This window comes from Natator depressus, chromosome 6, assembly GCF_965152275.1.
Source record: "Natator depressus isolate rNatDep1 chromosome 6, rNatDep2.hap1, whole genome shotgun sequence".
NCBI classification, from domain to species: Eukaryota; Metazoa; Chordata; order Testudines; family Cheloniidae; genus Natator; species Natator depressus.
This window is the reverse complement of record NC_134239.1, coordinates 65,441,113-65,459,800: the sequence shown is the minus strand read 5'-3', so window position 1 is coordinate 65,459,800 and position 18,688 is coordinate 65,441,113. Positions and strand designations below refer to the sequence as shown.

Genomic DNA, 18,688 nt, shown 5'->3' with positions numbered 1-18,688 from the left:
TGTGGCAGGAAGCCTTTTACCTTCCAGAACCCTCATTTATTTCCTGGTAATAGGTAGAATCAACTCTGTGCACTCCCATCAGGTTGCTGCCTCTCCTGTCTTGGGATTTAAGTGTTTTTTTGTGTTAATTGTAGCACACATTCAGGTGGTGATGCTAATAGTACTGTCAGCTGTAGTTTGCAATCCATCATGGATCTGTGAGCCTCTCTGTAGCCACTGTTTAGAAGCATGGAGTTAGTTCCATTTTCTGTTAAAATCAAAGTTAGATTTAGATATTAAACATCAACTTCTAGGGTACTGCACTTATACTGATACCTAGGGCCCAACGAAATTCATGGTCCATTTTGGTCAATTTCACGGTCATGGGATTTTAAAAATCATAAATTTCATGATTTCAACTATTTAAATCTGAAATTTCATGGTGTTGTAGCTGTAGGGGTCCTGACCCAAAAGGAGTTGTGGGGAGGTCGCAAGGTTATTGTAGGGAGAGTTGCGGTACTTCTACCCATACTTCTGCACAGCTGCTGGTGGCGGCACGGCCTTCAGAGCTGGGCAGCTGGAGAGCAGCAGCTGCTGGCTGGGAGCACAGTTCTGAAGGCAGAGCCACCACGAGCAACTGCACAGAAGTAAGGATGGCATGTCATGGTATTGCCACCCTTATTTCTGTGCTGCTGACTGCAGAGCTGGGTCCTCGCTCAGCAGCCGCCACTCTTAGCAGCACAGAAGTAAAAGGCAGCAGCACAGAAGTAAAAGTGGCATTGTATGCTATTGCCACCCTTAATTCTGCGCTACTGCTGGCGGGGTGCTGACTTCGGAGTGGGTGTCCGGCCAACAGCCGCCGCTCTCCGCCCGCCCAGCTCTGAAGGCAGCACAGATGTAAGGGCGGCAATACCGTGACCCTCCTAAAATAACCTTGTGACCCCCCCCGCCCCGGCAACTCCCTTTTGGGTCAGGATCCCCAATTTGAGAAACACTGGTCTCCCCCGGTGAAATCTGTGTAGTATAGAGTAAAAGCACACAAAAGACCAGATTTCACGGTCCATGACGTGTTTTTCATGGCCATGAATTTGGTAGAGCCCTACTCGTAGCTATGGGGATATACTGCCCCCCCAGTTACTGTGGTGCTGTGCTGTGGTGATGGAAGGAGGATAAGGAGAGAGATCTCACGCTGCATATAACTAAAAGAAAACTGCATAAAGTGGAAACGTGATGGCAAATGTAGCAACAAATCTATTCCACTTTACCTTTATATTTCCAGTTGGAGATGGCTCCTGCTGAAGCTTTGTCAAATATATTGTAATAAATATATATAGACACTATTATAATAGACCTATACTTTCAAAAATCTTAGTGGACCTAATTCAGAAAATGTCGTTAATGTTCTTCCTGCCTAATACTCCCATGACATTGCTGATGTTTCTTGATTTTGCTGTCTTGATTCCAGGAAGTCCCTTTATCCCCAAACTTTCAAGTTGATGTGATTTGAGAGAGAACTGAGCTGGCTTCTAGACTTAATTATTTCCCATGGAACACTTAAATGATTATAAAGTGCAGGCTAATTCAAGCCTAAAAAAGAAAGGTGCTCTAAACGAAGCAATTGGCAGGAATTGAATCTCAATCCACAAAGGAGAAACTACACTTTTTTCCAGGGTTCTCTTCCCCCCCCCCCCCCCTGCAACATTCAAGATGTTTTTACACTAAAACAAAAAAACTTACTTCACCCTAGCTGAGTGAAATATATCAATTCTAAATTTATCATGGCTCTGGAGGCCTTCCCCTTCCCGCATTAAGCATTAGCTCTTTAGTGTTATTGTACAGTACATCTTAAACTCCAGGAAGCTGTAACATTCATCACATCCTCCAGATTGATAGACTGGGACAGCTGGCGAGCTTTGCTGGACTCACACACATCTGATAATTAAAATGCTTTTGCTTCCGCGATGTGGGCAAATATGTTCCCCCTTTTAATATAGCTGATGCTGGATAGGATTGGGTGTGGGAGAATATCTGCTTGTTAGCAGAATCAGCATTCACATCGTGTTTTTTCTTTCCAAATTGTGGAATTTCGAGGGTGGCCAATGAAGTCCTTGCTACAGAATCTTTTAAAATGCTTAACTTGTGGGGCTAAATTCACACCTGGTGTAAGAAGACACAGTCCCCCTGAACTAGTGGCAAAGTATCCAGCACAGCAGGTGGTGACAGGGCCTATAATGATGTAATGAGGGGGAGTATGCATATAGTGTATAGGGAAGCCCAAACGTAGTCCATATGGAAGTCTGTTACTCACTTCAAGTACAGTAGTTGAAAGAATTTCTTTCCTAAATGCAGTATCACCAAGAACAAATTGCACAAGGAAGTGACTCAGTCATTCATGAAGCAGAATTATGTAGGCTGAGTACTTGAAAATTGGAGTAAGGATGAAGTTTATTTCAGTAAACCAGTGAAACGTGTTTTGATGAGAAGTTTATGTATACAAAACATTGAAGGTTGTTTTATTTAATAAAAATACATTTTATATGCTGTTTAAATTCCAGTTACCATCCTATGCAGCTTGACACAAATCATGAACAAAAAGTTACTTATCTAGTAAATAGTGATATATTCACTATTTTCTAATATACTAAAGGTGTTATAATTAATAAGAATCTGAAAATATTAAGCTATATAATGCTTAAATAAAGGTGTGTATACATGGTGTACCCTTTTAGGCCTGGTCTTCACTACATGGTTAAGTTGACATAAACTGCTTTGTGTCAACCTAGCTGTGGAAGTGTTTTCACTTTAATTTTGGCTCCTGCTAAAATAAATGCCTCTCCACACTGCTTTAGTAACACCACTGCCCTAAACGGCGTAGAGTCATGGTCAATATAATGAAATTGACAGTGTCTGTGTAGATGCTGCATTGCTTATGTTGACTGTTACTGGCCTCCAGGAGCTGTCCCACAGTGCCCCACACTGACAATACAATCAATACAAGCGCTCTTGTTGAAGATGCATACCACTGACACAAGGAGCCAAGTGTGCACACACAAGTGATTTAATAACTGCAGTGGCTGTATGCTGACATAATCTAGGTCGACAAAGTTTTGTAATGTAGATACGGCCTTACATTTGGAAGGTTTTTCTTGCTGTGCTGCAGATAACAGCTCTGAGGCCATCTCCTACTCTTCAGCATCTATTAGACTTCATATTGATTCCCTTTAAGAAAGAGGGTTCTTTTAAGCTATACAGCTCCATAAAAATGTCTGAGGCAGCATGGTCTAATGCAGGGGTCTCAAACTCCCAGCCTGCGGTCCATCTGTGGCCCGCAAACCTCCCCATTTTATATGCCGCAGGACTCCAGCAGTTTTGAGGCCTGATCTCTCCCTTGGCCTCACCTGCTGCCCCCGGGTGCTTCCCCCCAGGGGCCCCGGCAGCACAGCGGAGCTGAGCAGCATCTGCTTGCTCGCTCCAGTGGCTGCCGGCCCTGCCCTGGGGCGGGGCAGGGCTGTGCCTCTGCGCGCTGCCCCCTGTCCCGAGCACCCCTGCGGCCAATGGGGAAGCTGCAGGGGCAGTGCTTGGGGGCAGCAGCACACTGAAGCCCCCCGGCTTGCCCTGCCTAGGAGCCCCAGGTAAGCGCCACACCCCCGACCTCCTCCCAGAGCCTGCACCCCCACCCCTTTCCCACACTCCACCTCCTGCCCCCAAACTCCCTCCCAGAGCCTGCACCCCCTGCCCCAGCCCAGAGCCTGCACCCAGGATCCAAACTCCCTCCCACAGCCTGCACCCCAATCCCCTACCCCAGACCTCCTCCCCTGACCCAAACGCCCTCCCAGAGCCTTAGGCAGTTGGGGGGCGGGTTCTGGGTGGCATGAGTGACATTACTGGCCCACTGGGAGGATTTGAGGACTGGTACTGGCCCTAAGGTAAATTGAGTTTGAGACCCCTGGTCTAATGGCTAGGAGTGGTGATTGGATTCTGATTCTGACTCCAGCAATGACTTATTTTGGGCAAGTAACTTAACCCCCATTTCCTTATCTCTAAAATGGTAGTAATACAATAATTAGTAAGCCCAGTCATGTACAGTGCTTTGAGTTCCTACTATAGAAGGTGCTATGTAAATTCTAACGGTTTCCGGGGCCCAAAGCTTAATCACATCTCACTAGTGTTTGGTGAAGGTCAGCTTCTTCAAGCTCATGCCTGTTGTACTGATTTTCATACCCTGGCCAGCAGTTAACACACACCAAGTAGAATACACTTTTGTCAGGGGTAGGGATTAGGAACCCATCCCGTAGCCCCAGAAGCATTGGCAGCAACCCAAAAGGGAATGCTAAAACAGGAATAGGCAAGTCCACGTGTGAAACTATTATTTGCTCTCCTGTACCTTGCAGTTTCCCATCCTTTTTAGTGCATTCCCTCTGCTGACATCACAATGCACACTGTGCCGTTATTTGATGCTTGCCAACTAGTCCCAGATGAATGCATGTTTGAACTGCATTAGCAAATAGGTTTCTGGTCCTCATGTGCCAGACTCATTTAGCAGCATCATGCATAGGCTGATGAGGTGTGGTGAAGTGTAAGCTGGAGAGTGCTAGAAACTAACCGTCTCGCAGGATTTTCTGTCATCTCTCGCCTGCTTGTGAGAGAATGTACATTCCAGGCAGAGAGGATAGGGAACGCTGATCTAGCTGCTGGCATGAAGGTGCGGAGGAGTTGCTAAGCAATGTGGTGGTCCTATGAAGTAACGGCTATCCTTGCTATTTGGGTGTATATGAAAATGTTGGTCCATAGTTCTTAGTATGAATGTAGGACTATACATTTGAAATATAGGGCTGTTGAACATAATTTTGTTTCTTTCCAGCCTCTTCACCTCCCTCCAAAATGCAATGAGCTCGTGGGATAGGTGTAGAAACTGCTTAGGGGAGCCAAGGGCTTGTATTTGTAAAACAGTCCTCAGATGGTACAGGAGCCAAATGCTAACGCTGTCAGTGACATAAAAGTTTGAGATTCTTCCTGAATAAGAACGTTCTGAAAAGATTTAAGGCATGAACTAAAACAGGAGAGAAAACACATTTATCTGAGTATCTGATCCAGACCTCTTCTATAGGGCTGGCTTGCTTACTTTCTCAACTTTTACCAGCCCTGACTTGTGCTGCAGCATCACATTTCCCCTTGCTTTACACATCTCCCCACTGTGGTCTGTTTCTCCCGTTCCCACAAGTGTTGCTGCATTATAGGAACCTCCATTTTTCCAATCTCTTTCCCTCACCAATTCAGGCTTGCACTGCTGGTGTTCACATATGTTTCTGTGTGTTCTTTTCTTTTCCCTTTAGACATTGTTAGAAATGTTCCATTCTGAAACGCAAGCCATTTAATTAAAACAGCTTTTGTCAATTAAATATTCTCATTCTTGAATGGGTTGTGGAAAGTTGGACTGCCTTCTACTGGTGTACATCTATGGGAAGTTACCTGACTAAGGAGATAAGGGGTCAAGGAGAAAAAAGCCTATATTGAAACATTCTCTAGGAATAACCTCAGACAGATGTATAAGCTCTGATTTAATAAAATAAGGTATACTTCTTGAGGAAGTCTGGGAAATTAAACACTGAACCCTGGCATTGGTGATGGCAGTGTGGTGTCAGTGGAATTCTTAGCTGGCTACTTCCCTCTGGAAAGGGGCTATTTTGCTTTCAGGTGACAAATGGCATCTGATAGGGTTAATGCTCTGTAAAGTGTTGCAGATCTTCAATGGTTAGTAAATTTAGCAGTAGTGCGATGCACTCAGAAACAGAGTGACCCTGGGTGAAAACAAGGGTGCTTACAATCAGATTAGCTGTTTTGATAAGGTGCTTTGTCAGTCAGCTTTTCCACCTCAAAGTTGGAAAATATAATTTAGTCTTCAGTTATTTTATAAAAAGAACAAGGAGTACTTGTGGGACCTTAGAGACTAACAAATTTATTGGGCATAAATTTTATAGTGCACTATGAATTAATTCAGAGCTGCCAACTATAAGGCCACTGGAAGGAGCTGAAGCCACCCAAACCAGGAGGTGCTACCATGACCGGCAGTTAGTTCTGTATTTTGTGGGATGGAAACTGCACATAAGGGTGGGGAAGATGCTAATGACAAGGTGTTTTACTCTGAATAATCAATTTGGGATGCTCCCTCCTTTCCTCACTCTGTCTTTGCAAGAAGCTATGCACAGCTTTCAGCATGGACAAGGCAAGGGGCTGCTTTGAGGCCCCATTCGGGATTCTTGCTCACAGGAAGACTCCGTGTCTTCCTTAAGCAGTGGGACTAGAAAAAGAGGCAGCACTTCACCACGTTATGCTGCCTTCCAGCATTGCTCTGGCAATCAGATGAGGAACAATCTTCCACCTTTCTGCTGACCTCTTCCTTCTTACTGGCAGTAGGTCAGTGTGGTTTGAACCCTTTCCTGCTGTGCCCATTTCCCTGCCTGGTCAAGGCAGTGAGATTGTTGTGAAGTGGAGATGCAATTTTCTATCTGATCTTCCTCTCCAAAGACTTTTGGCTTTGCAAGTGATGAGGCTGGCCTTGTGACTGATAGTAGAAAGTCTGCCTCATGCTTCTAGCTTGTGTTTTAAATGCCCAGTGGTGGTGGCTGAAATATCAGGTTTCTATCTCCAGTAGAAGTGTATGAAGAGGATATAGGAGCAAAGAAAGTGGTTTTTTCCTTAAAAGCCTGTTTCTTCTCCCTGCACCTGGACTAATAACTTTTCTTTTTGAGACTTCCCTGCTATTACAGGAGTTCATCCAGCTGTTGAGGTCCCTTTCCACTTGCCGTGATCCCTCATCCACCAAACCTACTCTGAACACATCTAACATCCAATAAACCTTTATGCATAGTGGCTAGGAGGGGAGGGAGTCTCTCCCTCCCCACCACTCTCCATATGGAACAGCCACACTTCCAAGTCTGGAGGCCTCCTGCTCTGTCCAGTAATGCCCTGTATTACCTTGAGTAGCTGGTAAGGCCTGAATGGCTATGCCCAAATTGAAGTGTCCCTGTGTTCAAGCTCAAAGTGTTACCAGTGTTTCTGATCCATGAACAACTTGTAAGTACTCTGCATTGCAATTCAGAGCATGATGGGAAGGAGACTAGAAGGCCAAAAAAAGAGGGAAACCTTTCTAAAGCTACCAGTTAATATGGAATGATGAAGAGCAGGTATTACTTCCTTCTCTGTCTGTAGCAGATGTAACACTTTCCATAGCAGAATGCGCACATTGCCACCTGCTCCTCTGCATTCACTCCTGTACATGTATAACCCCTCCAGAGTGTCAGTTTAGTTTTTTATAATGGCCTGCTTACCATAGTAACAGAGTTCCTCATGCACAACTCATTGCTCTTCCTGTCACTTTGGCTGCCACACACACACACACACACAACCCCCCCCCCCCAATTATTGTAGAAATAAGGATATTTCCAAACCAAATTCTTATTGTGGTAATCTTATTCCTTGTTTATTAACATAGCTGTGAAAGAATGTTATAATTGCAAGGGTTAAACACAGTTTGGAAATTATTAGTGAAGGCTGTTGGTGAACGTGCTCCTTAACAACTTTGTACTATTCAAAATGGAACTTAGTCCTTCTGTAGCTCTTATATTGCTATTTTATGCATACTAGAAGATAAATTTCATAGATTATACTTCAGTGAACGTTAGTTTCTTCTCCATCAGTCTCAGTGCCTTCTTACATTTGAACAATCTTCCACACCATGACTATCGTTATATTCTTATATGTTGTGTACATGTGCAATCTGGCTGCATTAAGGGCCTGCTTTCTGAAAAAGTAAGCATGGAGTTGTACATATAAATGTATGCACAGTTGTGTAAATTTACATTCATACAAAAGTCCAAGTATGGCTATAATTTACTAGTTGTGCATGTAAGTATCTAGCATGTACATTCAGAGTAATTGTTCGCAAATAGCAAAAATGATGTTGCTTAATTGCTGAGAACTAGGCCTTCTGCTGTAATTGTTTTTTTTTTGTTTTGTTTGTTTTTGCATTAATTTATTTTAAAGGTATTACATACAGTTTGAATTAGTTTACATCAGTAAGGTGAATGGGGTGTGAAGCAATGACTTCCAACCTCCAGCCACTATTGTGGGCCTGGACATAACTTTCTGCACAGCTCAGGTAACAGTTGGCTTCCATTTTGGTAGCTTCCCTTGGAATGGCAAAAATGATTAACTTACACTTTAAAAAAAAATAGCTTAAAATTTACAGGATAGTGAGAGGATGTGGCAAAAGTTGAACAATTAAACTCTTCAAACAACTTACTTCCATTATTTTTACCTATCCCTAAATTAATGGGATTTTTCTACTTGTAAGATTGTTTTGTGTGGCAAATACTTACTTGCAATCTCCCTTGTGTATCAGCAACCTGAAACCTGGTCATGCAGAAAGAATGTGCACTGTGGTGATAGTGCTGGAGAATTTCTGATGTCCAAGCTGTCTCTTCCTGCAGATCTGTTTCCTCCCATCCCATCCCATTTGCTTTAATGGGTGTGGAAGAAGTCTGTTATCCTGCATTATCTTGGAAGGCAGAAGGCTATAAAAGCAAAAGTTGTCAAACTGAGTCCACTACTTCTAAAGTGGAAGTTTTCAAATACTCTGCAAAGTATCTATTCATAAGCTGAAAACCCTATACTCAAAATGTACAGAAGATCTTTTGGGTTTCCCGGGTAAAGGGGTATTAACTCTAACTCAGTTATTGAGTCTGTAAGGCCCAGGGCTGTGCTCTGTGTGGCCCTGTACGCTGTTGGGTGCCCTCAGCTCCTGTTGACTTCACTGGGAGTTCAGTGCTTGGCACCTGGCAGGATCAGGCCTTTAAATAAGGAAGTCTAAATTCAGTGGGAATTTTCTTGGTTGTGATCAATATGGGTAAGAAAAGGTGGAATTAGAATTACCTTTTTAAATAACCAGGAATGATGCGGGGAAGACTGATACTTTGTGAATAGAAAATTAACAATTTATTGTTCAGTAACTTGGACAACTGTTACTTCCTACCACCATTTAGCACTGACTCACTGACACTGAACCAAGATATTTTTGTAATAGTTGATGTTTCCATTTGTCCCCAAACCTCAAAGCACTCTACACCCATCTTTCTGTTTTTATAGATGGAAGGCTAAGATACCAAGAAGGTAAGCAAGTTGATCAGGGACATACAGGAAATTTTTGACAGAACCACAATTTCCTGACTCCCCACCCTGTACTCCAGTTCTTGCTTGATATATTTTTTTAAAAATTATTTTTGGATTGTATAATGACAGAATGAGAATCAAGAGCCAAGAACCAATTTTTCTCCTGTTCCTTTTTGGTAGTCAATATTTGTGTGCTGGTAGGCTACAGGAATGTTGTTTGTAGAATGTGGAGTTGGGCAGCGAAATTCTCTGAGGACTACATCTCCACTCCAGGCCCTCAGTTCCTTTGTGCTGTCTGAACTGTGCAGATGCCAGTCCCACAGAGCCACTGTGCTTGCTCCATCCAGGGATAAGAAGGACTTTGCCTGACTTGAACTCAGAGGTGATGAGGTGGACTAGGGTCTGGGGGGAGGGGATGGGGAATAGATTGGGACAAAGAGCTGGAGGAGGGGTGGGAAGAATGAAATTGAGGACCCAGGAGGAGGAAACTGGACCTAATGATTATGAGGAGGGGCGGTAGACACTGACTGGGATGAGGAGCCTCGCAGGCTGGAGACTGGGACTGCCTTGGTGTGGAGTTTGTGAATAGGACAAGGAGATGGGAATTGTGGGTGGCAGACAAGGAGACAGGTGAGAGAGTAAACAAGATTAGAATGGAGATGGGATAGGGACAGGGACTGATGGTGTCAGGTTTGCAGGGAACGTGAGTAAAAGGATTTTGTCACTGGAACACCCTCCTTCAGAACCCAGAATGGAACTCAAGATCCCAGTGTCAGCAAATAACTGTGAAACCCACTACCAAAGCATTCGCAAAAAGAAAAGGCGTACTTGTGGCACCTTAGAGACTAACAAATTCGATGAAGTGAGCTGTAGCTCACGAAAGCTTATGCTCAAATAAATTTGTTAGTCTCTAAGGTGCCACAAGTACTCCTTTCTTTTTGCAAATACAGACTAACATGGCTGCTACTCGGAAACCTACCAAAGCATTGTTGTCCTCCTCTAGTGGCTGGCTCACAGAGGATGACAAACCTGCTATCAAATACTCTGCTCAAGTGGAAGAGCGATGGGCTGTGGATAGAAAGATTCGAACTCTGCTCATGACTCATGTGGGTGTCCATATATTTCACATGATATTTTCTGGGGGCTTTTCAGTTTGCTTTTGTAAAAACCTAACAAATTACATCCAAAAAATCTTACTCTGTGACCTTAATGTTCTTTTCATGTATTTTTATTTGTAATTAATATTTAATCCATTTCACCATCCATATTTGCATGTCTACAGTTTATCTTTTCCACTGTGCAGGGCGGGGAGGGGAAGGGAAGTGGTACTGTCTGTATGCACAGGAATAGATTTTTGCATAGACCAGGTTGGAGCAGGCTAGCAGTGATTGATGACTAACAAGCTCACAGACTGGATGTTCCTGCTGAATCAGCCCTCCTTGTGCGCAGTGTAGTTGAAGACCAGGCCCTGCATCTTGGCTGCCAACCAGTTCCTTTTTTAAAGATGGGAGTGACACTTCAAAAGACGTTTACACCTTGACCCCTGCTCTCATTTTTCTTTTTCATCCTGCTGAATTAATAGACCTGCAGGAGGTAAATTTTCCTGTTAACGGATGAGTTTGGGGGAGGATGGGTTGTATGGGTGCCCTCTTCCTATACTTCCCCCATAGTTTTATTAGACAACACTTAAGAAAATAAAGCTTCCCCTGTGCAGGCAAAGCAGTTTCTTTTGGATCTCACTTCAGCTGGCTCACCTCCTTGCTATAGGTTCTATCTTTAGCATACCGACTAGTGCTATTAAGAGATGGATGGACCTATGACACTGTTCTGTGAAATGTGACTAGCTATTATAAGAAGGGGGGGATGCATGGTAAAAATCAATGATTCAAGATTGGGCTGCAGTAGCATGAAGCACAGCAGTTCTAGTGAGGAAAGAGTGTAGTCCAATGACTTAAATATATAAATGGGGAATTTATAATGTCCGCTTTTACATGGTCTTCCTCTGTGGACTTTGTGATGGGACTGTGTCTCATTGGCTTAGTCTGTATGTGAAATAAGGACTTAAATAAATATGTGAGCACAAATTCTTTTGTTAGACCTTACTACAAAGAAAGGAAACTTTCTGAACACACTGTAAACTAAGCAACCAGATTTAGATGATCTCTTGCCCAGGATGGGCCGTGGACCCTAAAAATGTCTCTTACCTTTCCCTTGCTGCGATGTGGTGAACCAGACCTGTTAATCACAGACACAGGGATATGATCCTCCTTCCAAAGAGCCTGACAGTTGTTCTGCTTCCAGCAGCTGCAAGGGAGAGTCATACCTTTCTGCAGAGCTTTGCAACAGCACTTGCCAAATCAATTTGATTTTCCTCTTCAGAAATCCACTTCAGTTCTATTTTGAGACCCAGGTATAACTGGTTTCACATTTTAAGTTCAGTTTGATTGTTCTGGGTTGAGCTTTTACGAGGGAGCTAGAAATGGTATATGCCATAAAAAGGAACCAGATAGAAGATGCACTCCAGGAGTTCATAAGGGATCTATGTATTTATTCTCTGGGAACTTTCTTCCACTTGGTGGTGATTATCCAGCTGGTAGGGCTCCTGTCCCTCAGCTTAGGTCAGCCCGGAGCTGGGCACTGCTCAGGGGCACCCAGGATAAGCCTCTCTGAGAATGCCTCAGTTGCTGTGCTGCAGATTGTGGCTCCAGCAACATGTATTTCCATTCTCAGGGAGATGGATTGTATGTTCTTAGCTCCACACCAGGGAGTAGCTTTGCTCTACTCCCATACGCAGCAGAGATAAGAGAGGGATGTTTTAGTCCTGTTCAGCTGCGTGTTAGCTAGTGCTCCTGCAATGAAGCTCGGTGGGAGGGAGCCAGGCAGTACTTTATTAGGGCTCCAGCCTTTCCTTTCTCTCCTCTTTAGAATATAAGCATGGAGGAAATGGGGCATTCAGCGGCATTAATGTGACATTACTGGCATAACCTGGGACCTTATAAATCATTATTGCAACCACTGTTATATATTTGCAGCAAATATTGTACAAAGGTTGTTGTGTAAGGTATCTATGGAAAGGTTATGATTTGCTAATTATGATTATGCTATCTGTGTGTATACCATTTTTGTAGTTGAATTTATGAATATTGGTTATGTACTTGTATCTCAATGTGTTTTGATTCTAAGTAGCCTTAAAAAGAAAAGGAGTACTTGTGGCACCTTAGAGACTAACAAATTTATTTGAGCATAAGCTTTCGTGAGCTACAGCTCACTTCATTGGATGCCTTAGTAAAGCATTTGGTCAGCTTCTTGAGAAAAGGAATTTGCAAGTTAAGTGCCCAATCAAGAAACACTTAACTGACAATAGACCTTGGGAGACTCCAATCCACAAGTCTTTCTGGGGACGTTCAAGATGGCATGCAGGCAATGGCTGCCACCTGTAAAGAAATAAGTCGTGCATGGACATGTGACTCCAAACTCCATTTTGTGGTAATTTTCCATAGTAAGAACAAAGAGGTGTTCTTACACCTGGAAGAGACTATAAAAGGCAGCTGCCTGATCTCCATCTTGTCTTCAGTCCTGCTTCTGACCTCTGGAGGGACTTTGCTACAAACTGAAGCTTTGAACAAAGGACTGAATGACCCATCCCAACTGTGGATGTACTCTAGGTACTTTTATTTGAACTTGCAGTTTATTCTATCACTGCTACAAGCCGGAACCAAGAACTTTTCCATTACTGTATTCGCAAAAAGAAAAGGAGTACTTGTGGCACCTTAGAGACTAACCGATGAAGTGAGCTGTAGCTCACGAAAGCTTATGCTCAAATAAATTGGCTAGTCTCTAAGGTGCCACAAGTACTCCTTTTCTTTTTGCGAATACAGACTAACACGGCTGTTACTCTGAAACCTGCCATTACTGTATGTAATTGATTCCATTTAACCAATTCTAGCTCTCATCTGTATCTTTTTCCTTTTATGAATAAATCTTTAGATTTTAGATTCTAAAGGATTGGCAACAGTATGATTTGTGGGCAAGATCTGATTTGTATATTGACCTGCGTCTGGGGCTTGGTCCTTTGGGGTTGAGAACCTCTTTTCTTTTACTGGGGTATTGGTTTTTATAACCATTTGTCCCCATAACGAGTGGAAGTGGTGGTGATACTGGGAAACTGGAGTGTCTAAGGGAATTGCTTGTATGACTTATGGGTTAGCCAGTGGTAAAACGGAAGTCTTCTCTGTTTGGCTGGGTTGGTTTGCCTTGGTATGCCTAAAAACCCCAGCCTTGGGCTGTAACTGCGCTGCTTTAAGCAGTTTGTCCTGAATTGGCACTCTCAGTTGCGTCCCACCAGAACCAGCCTCATTACAATTAGTAAGGCGACTTTATGGAGGAAATTTCAAGTTCATCACCTCCCACCCTATCCGTTATTTTTATTGATTCAAGAACTTTCTAAAGTACCAAAAACGAGGTGGTCATCCTCTGGCTCCCATTACCAACAACCAGAGCTGGTCAAAGAAACTTGAACTGAACAGCATTCTGTAGAAAAATACACTTTTGTCAAAATTGAAATGTTTCACATAAATATCAATCTTTGACACAAATTTGGGGGGGAGTCAATGTTTTGCTTTGACTTTTATATTATATTAACTATAAGATGCATAAAAATCTAATATATCATCCGACAAATATTATAAAAGTCTAAACAAAATGAAACAAATTGGAAAAAGTTGAAATGAGAGTTTTGATGGTCCTGAATCAGAAATCTGAGGGTGTGTGTGTGTGTGTGTGTGTGTGTGTGTGTTTTTAAATCTCAAAATTTTGGCTTTTTTGTTCAGTTGGAAGTGTGTTTTGGTTTTTTAAAAAAATGTCAGAATTTCCTGCAAAATGGAAATTTTGATTCCTGACTAGCTGTCCTCAAAACCTTTTTACAGTTCAGTTAGGATCTCTTCCTTGCTCCGAGTCACTGAATTGAGCAGAGAAGCAATGGAAGATGTGTGTATTCATTTAGTTAGCTAGGCAGCAGGCAAAATTCCATCTCCAAGCTACCTTCCTCCATCAAAAAGAAAAGGAGTACTAGTGGCACCTTAGAGACTAACCAATTTATTTGAGCATAAGCTTTCGTGAGCTACAGCTCGAAAGCTTATGCTCAAATAAATTGGTTAGTCTCTAAGGTGCCACTAGTACTCCTTTTCTTTTTGCGAATACAGACTAACTCGGCTGTTCCTCCATCAGTGTCTTTTTTTGGTAGCAGTTAGCCAGGATTGGGTACTTTTGGGAACTGGAGGAAAGTGCCACAAATCAACCAAAAAACTCCCAAACAAATCTGAAGATTTCTTAAATGGTGAAGGGGCGCCTGTGGCTTAGGGTGCTTGAAAAGCTACTTTTAGCTGAATTGCTTTTGCCGGAGTTTCTATTGTATTCGTATGGGAGAAAGTCAATGAGGTTAAGCACCCCCGTTAAATTTAAACTTTTGAATAATTGAAGGCCTTCTCCACCCAGCCCAAGCACTTGATACTTAACACACTATTTTCCCAAACGAATATCAACCTAGAAGTTGAGACTTCTTGTATGTCTGTGGAATATGAAAGGAAGTTTTTCCTGTCTTCAGACAAGAGCTGTGTTTTTAGGCTGAGGTCTGAAAAGTCTCTTCGATTACTAGGATTGCCTTGATCTCTGCTCTGGAGCTGGACCAGTTTGTGGAGAATGCACTATTAATTGATGAATCTATGCTTGATTGGAGTAATGAATAGCTCCAAAGAGCCAGAGTGTTGATGTTCTACCTCTAACCATGCTGTCTGTTAATAATACAGAAGCAGTTTGTAGGGGGTTTTAGCCTGTTTTTGTGCTAATGCCATGACTTTCAATGCACTTGGAGGGAGCTTATTCCTGGTGCTTGATTGGCAGTAAGTATGCCTCCCCCGAATTGCAGATGGCCTTGAAAGCTGCCTTTACTGTTGGACTGGGAGAGCAGGATAAACTGAACACACAGTTCCCCACCCATAGTGATTTATAGACTGGCTGCTGTGTGCAGCCCTCAAGCCTGGAGAACCACACTAGTCCCACTTGGTGGTGGTGTGGAAATCCTTAAATTCTCCCAAGTATGTTTTTTTCCTAGGCTTCAGTCATAATACAGATGCCCTGTGACTATACATTTAAAAGTCTGATTTCCCCCCCCACCCCCACCCCCCCCAGTAAATGTGGCTTCTGTTGATCCGGCTGTTGGAGGAAATGGCTGTCATATTATTTTCCCCAGCTGACAAGTTACACCGCACAAGTTACTGTTGCCTTCATAAGGTTTAGAAATTCTGCTTTCCATGCTGTCTGGCCACCATGTCTCAACCCTGAACTAATGCCCCCACCCTAACCCCCTCCCTGAGAAGCCATTCTTCATGGCTCTTAGTCTGCCATTCTGGGATTGTGTGCAGACTTTTTGTGTGGACACCTATCTACTGGAATTAGATTGAGAGCTCCAATTTATTTGTCCTACATAAATGAAAAGCTGTCTGATTGGTTCTGACTGAAAAGTAATCACAACCTCATTCTGTATAAACCTGTAGTCTACAGGAGCTATATAAGGCACAAAATCCCATTATTAACTTGAGCCAACCAATCCCACACAGGTGAAGGGATTCTAAAGCGTGCAGAAAAAATGGCAGGACAAAAATGTGCCCTTTTTTGGGCTGATAAAGTTGTATAAATGAATACTTGTTCTGGGTCAAGAAGAAAAAATCTCATATGCAGTGAATCCTAAGTAATACAAACCCAGCACTCCTCCTATGCACCATTCCATGGAATATAGTTATTGTTAATGATACTCCTGCTCATGTGCTATAGTTACAGGTAGGTCATTTGGGGGTTGTGCTCCTTGTTTTACAGGGTTTGCATTTGGATGTTACTGTACTGTTACTGTGTATGCCTGCCTATTTCCTTGAATCTCATTCTAGCCTCTCTCCTATCTTTTTCTATAACACAGACTTAAGTGTTACATATTTAGCTCCTAAGAAAAGTTGGACATTTAACATTAAAGTGTTACTAAAGCTGAATGGTAGTGTTTTAAATCCACTTTGCATTCACTTTGTAGTGGTGTAAATGACAGCACAAGGTGCAAGGCAATGGAGAAACAGCCATCATGCTTATAGACAAGGATTCTTGTACTCTGTGGTAAACTCACATTAATTCTGTGGCAAAGACTCCTTTTATTGCTGTATCATGTTGCAACAGACTAGGAACGGTGGCAGCTTTATTAAAAATAAAAAAGGAGGTGCTGTAAAGTTAAATAAGAAAATGATTAATAAAATTAGTAAAATAGCCCCTGTGGTGCCCATTTTTTATATTAAATCCAATGTAATTTTTGCTGTTCGTACCATTTGTTTTAAATATGTTACAGATTTTTGTGCAGACAATGCATAATTACATCTTAAAAGTTGCTAGAATAGAAGATGAAGGTTTTGGCACATGAGAAAGTGTCCAGTTGACACCTAGGAAGCTGTTGAAGGGGGTCTTGAATTGTAGAATAATCACACTAGCTGGATTTTTGTGCTAAAATTATCAGCAATGTCAACATTAACTGTTTCACTTAAACTGTCATCTTTAAATTTCAGTGTTAACTCATTAAGATGAATGAAGTGGTTCAGACATCTGTTTAAGCTATTTCAGGCTGTCTGCAGACTCAGAAAGACAACATTATGTTGGTTTACGTTTGGTTGGCTTTAAGTTTTTTGTTGCTACCATAAGAACTAGACTTGTAAATTTTTAAAAAGTTAAGAATCTAGAGTGTACTTCCATGTCTGGATTCTGCATTAGATTCTGCACACTCTGAGCCCTGTCCATAGATAATGGCCAAGGCGGATTTCAATTTGATTTCATACTGGAGTAGAACTGTAATACCATTAACACATTTCATCTGTTTGCTCAGTTTAACTGGTAGCAGTCTTGTTACTACTTATGTTTCTCTCTTTGCTCCTGCCTCAACCCTCTTCCCTCCCTGCACTCCACAGTGACACATCACATGCAACTGACTCACTTGGCCAAGATTTACAAAAGTGCCTAGTGACTTTTTGGGTGTCTCAATTTTGGTGTTCCCAACTGAGGCAGTTTAAAGGAGCCTGATTTTCAGGAAGTGCTGAGCATCGATTCTCTGAAAATCAAGGCCTTTTAAGGTGGGTCAAATCGGGCACATAAAATCACTGCGACTTTTGAAAATCCTGACCTGAAGATGAGTTTATCGAATGGCCATTTCCACTTTAATGTATTTTTAAATATAAATGTACATCCACCCTTATGGGGTTGTTCTCCTTCTAAGCAGTGTGTGAGAAAGATGTGATAGTTGCTTTGCTTAGAAAGGATTAATTAGGAAATTATATACAAGGCATCTCCCCTTTTTTGGATTTCTAGAAGTTACAGTGGTTCACTTCCCTTTACCAGAGGATTGTTTATATAGAATAACAGTACACAGTACGCCAAATGGTTCTTATGTCCTATTTACCTATACCTTGGGTATCCTGATGCATTAAAAACCAAAGGCCCCATATCTCCAGCATCCTAGAAGTGCATATATGATGCTATAACCTTATATCCTGAATTGTGTTCTAGTAAGGACTGATTAAAAACTGAGCAAGGATTTCAGGATTTGGCCAATTCTGCTTCTGAAATCCTTGTTTCATGTCTTGGCTGCAATTAATGTTTATTAATTGTGGGAATGGACTCATTAATTAGACAGTTTGTTTTTTGTCAGATTGAGGGAGCAGTTTGAGACCTCTTTTATAAGGCAAGATAATGTGTAAAGCGTTCAGAAGCAGAGATTAGCAAAAAGTCAAGGCAAGACTTAAATTTGGGAAATGGCTTCTCTTGGGGGGGGGGGTGAGAGGGGATCTTTGTGGATAAATCCTAGTCTCACTGTGCATGCGTTTCATTTCCCCCTTCTCCCCTTTCCTCCAGTATTGATACTCGAGAAGGTGGAAAATGGAGACCTGAGCAACAAGATATTGAAGATCACAGATTTCGGCTTGGCCAGAGAATGGCATAAAACCACCAAAATGAGTGCAGCTGGGACATATGCCTGGATGGCTCCTGAGGTCATCCGCTCCTCCATGTTCTCCAAAGGCAGCGATGTGTGGAGGTATTGATTTGGCACTGAGTACTTGGATACTAAACATTTAAGTGCTGGGGACTGCCAGGCAACCTACTGTATGCTTAATACAACACGAATCCTGGTTAATCAAATCCCCGAACTCCTGTTTAACTAAAGCTCTGTGTCCCCTAGCTTTCCGCCCTGCTGTATCATCACCCTCCTTTGAGGGTTAGGAATCCAGAACACAGGCTTTTCAAAGTGGCCAGCCAACTTCTGCAGCCCTCCAAATCCCTGTTGCTTTATGGGTTCGGACATGTGCTTTTCCAATCTCTATTACCCTCACTCCTCTGCAGTATATAAAACAAAATCTGTGCACTTATTTTAACAATTCTTTTGAATAAGACACAAAACCAAGGTCCTATCCACTTGTGATTATTAAAGAGTTAATTTTTGAAAGTGTAAGGGATTCAGCTGATG

General features: G+C 42.4%; 1 protein-coding gene across 2 annotated transcripts in view; it reads left to right on the top strand.

Moving 5' to 3' along the window:
• The window catches only part of MAP3K9 (mitogen-activated protein kinase kinase kinase 9), a 77,856-nt gene that overhangs the window by 13,918 nt on the left and 45,250 nt on the right, over positions 1 to 18,688 (top strand). For both annotated transcript variants that reach the window (XM_074955579.1, XM_074955578.1), the window contains exon 3: positions 18,079 to 18,259. In XM_074955579.1, coding sequence (XP_074811680.1) covers positions 18,079 to 18,259 — 181 coding nt within the window. The remainder of the gene's footprint in view (positions 1 to 18,078; positions 18,260 to 18,688) is intronic.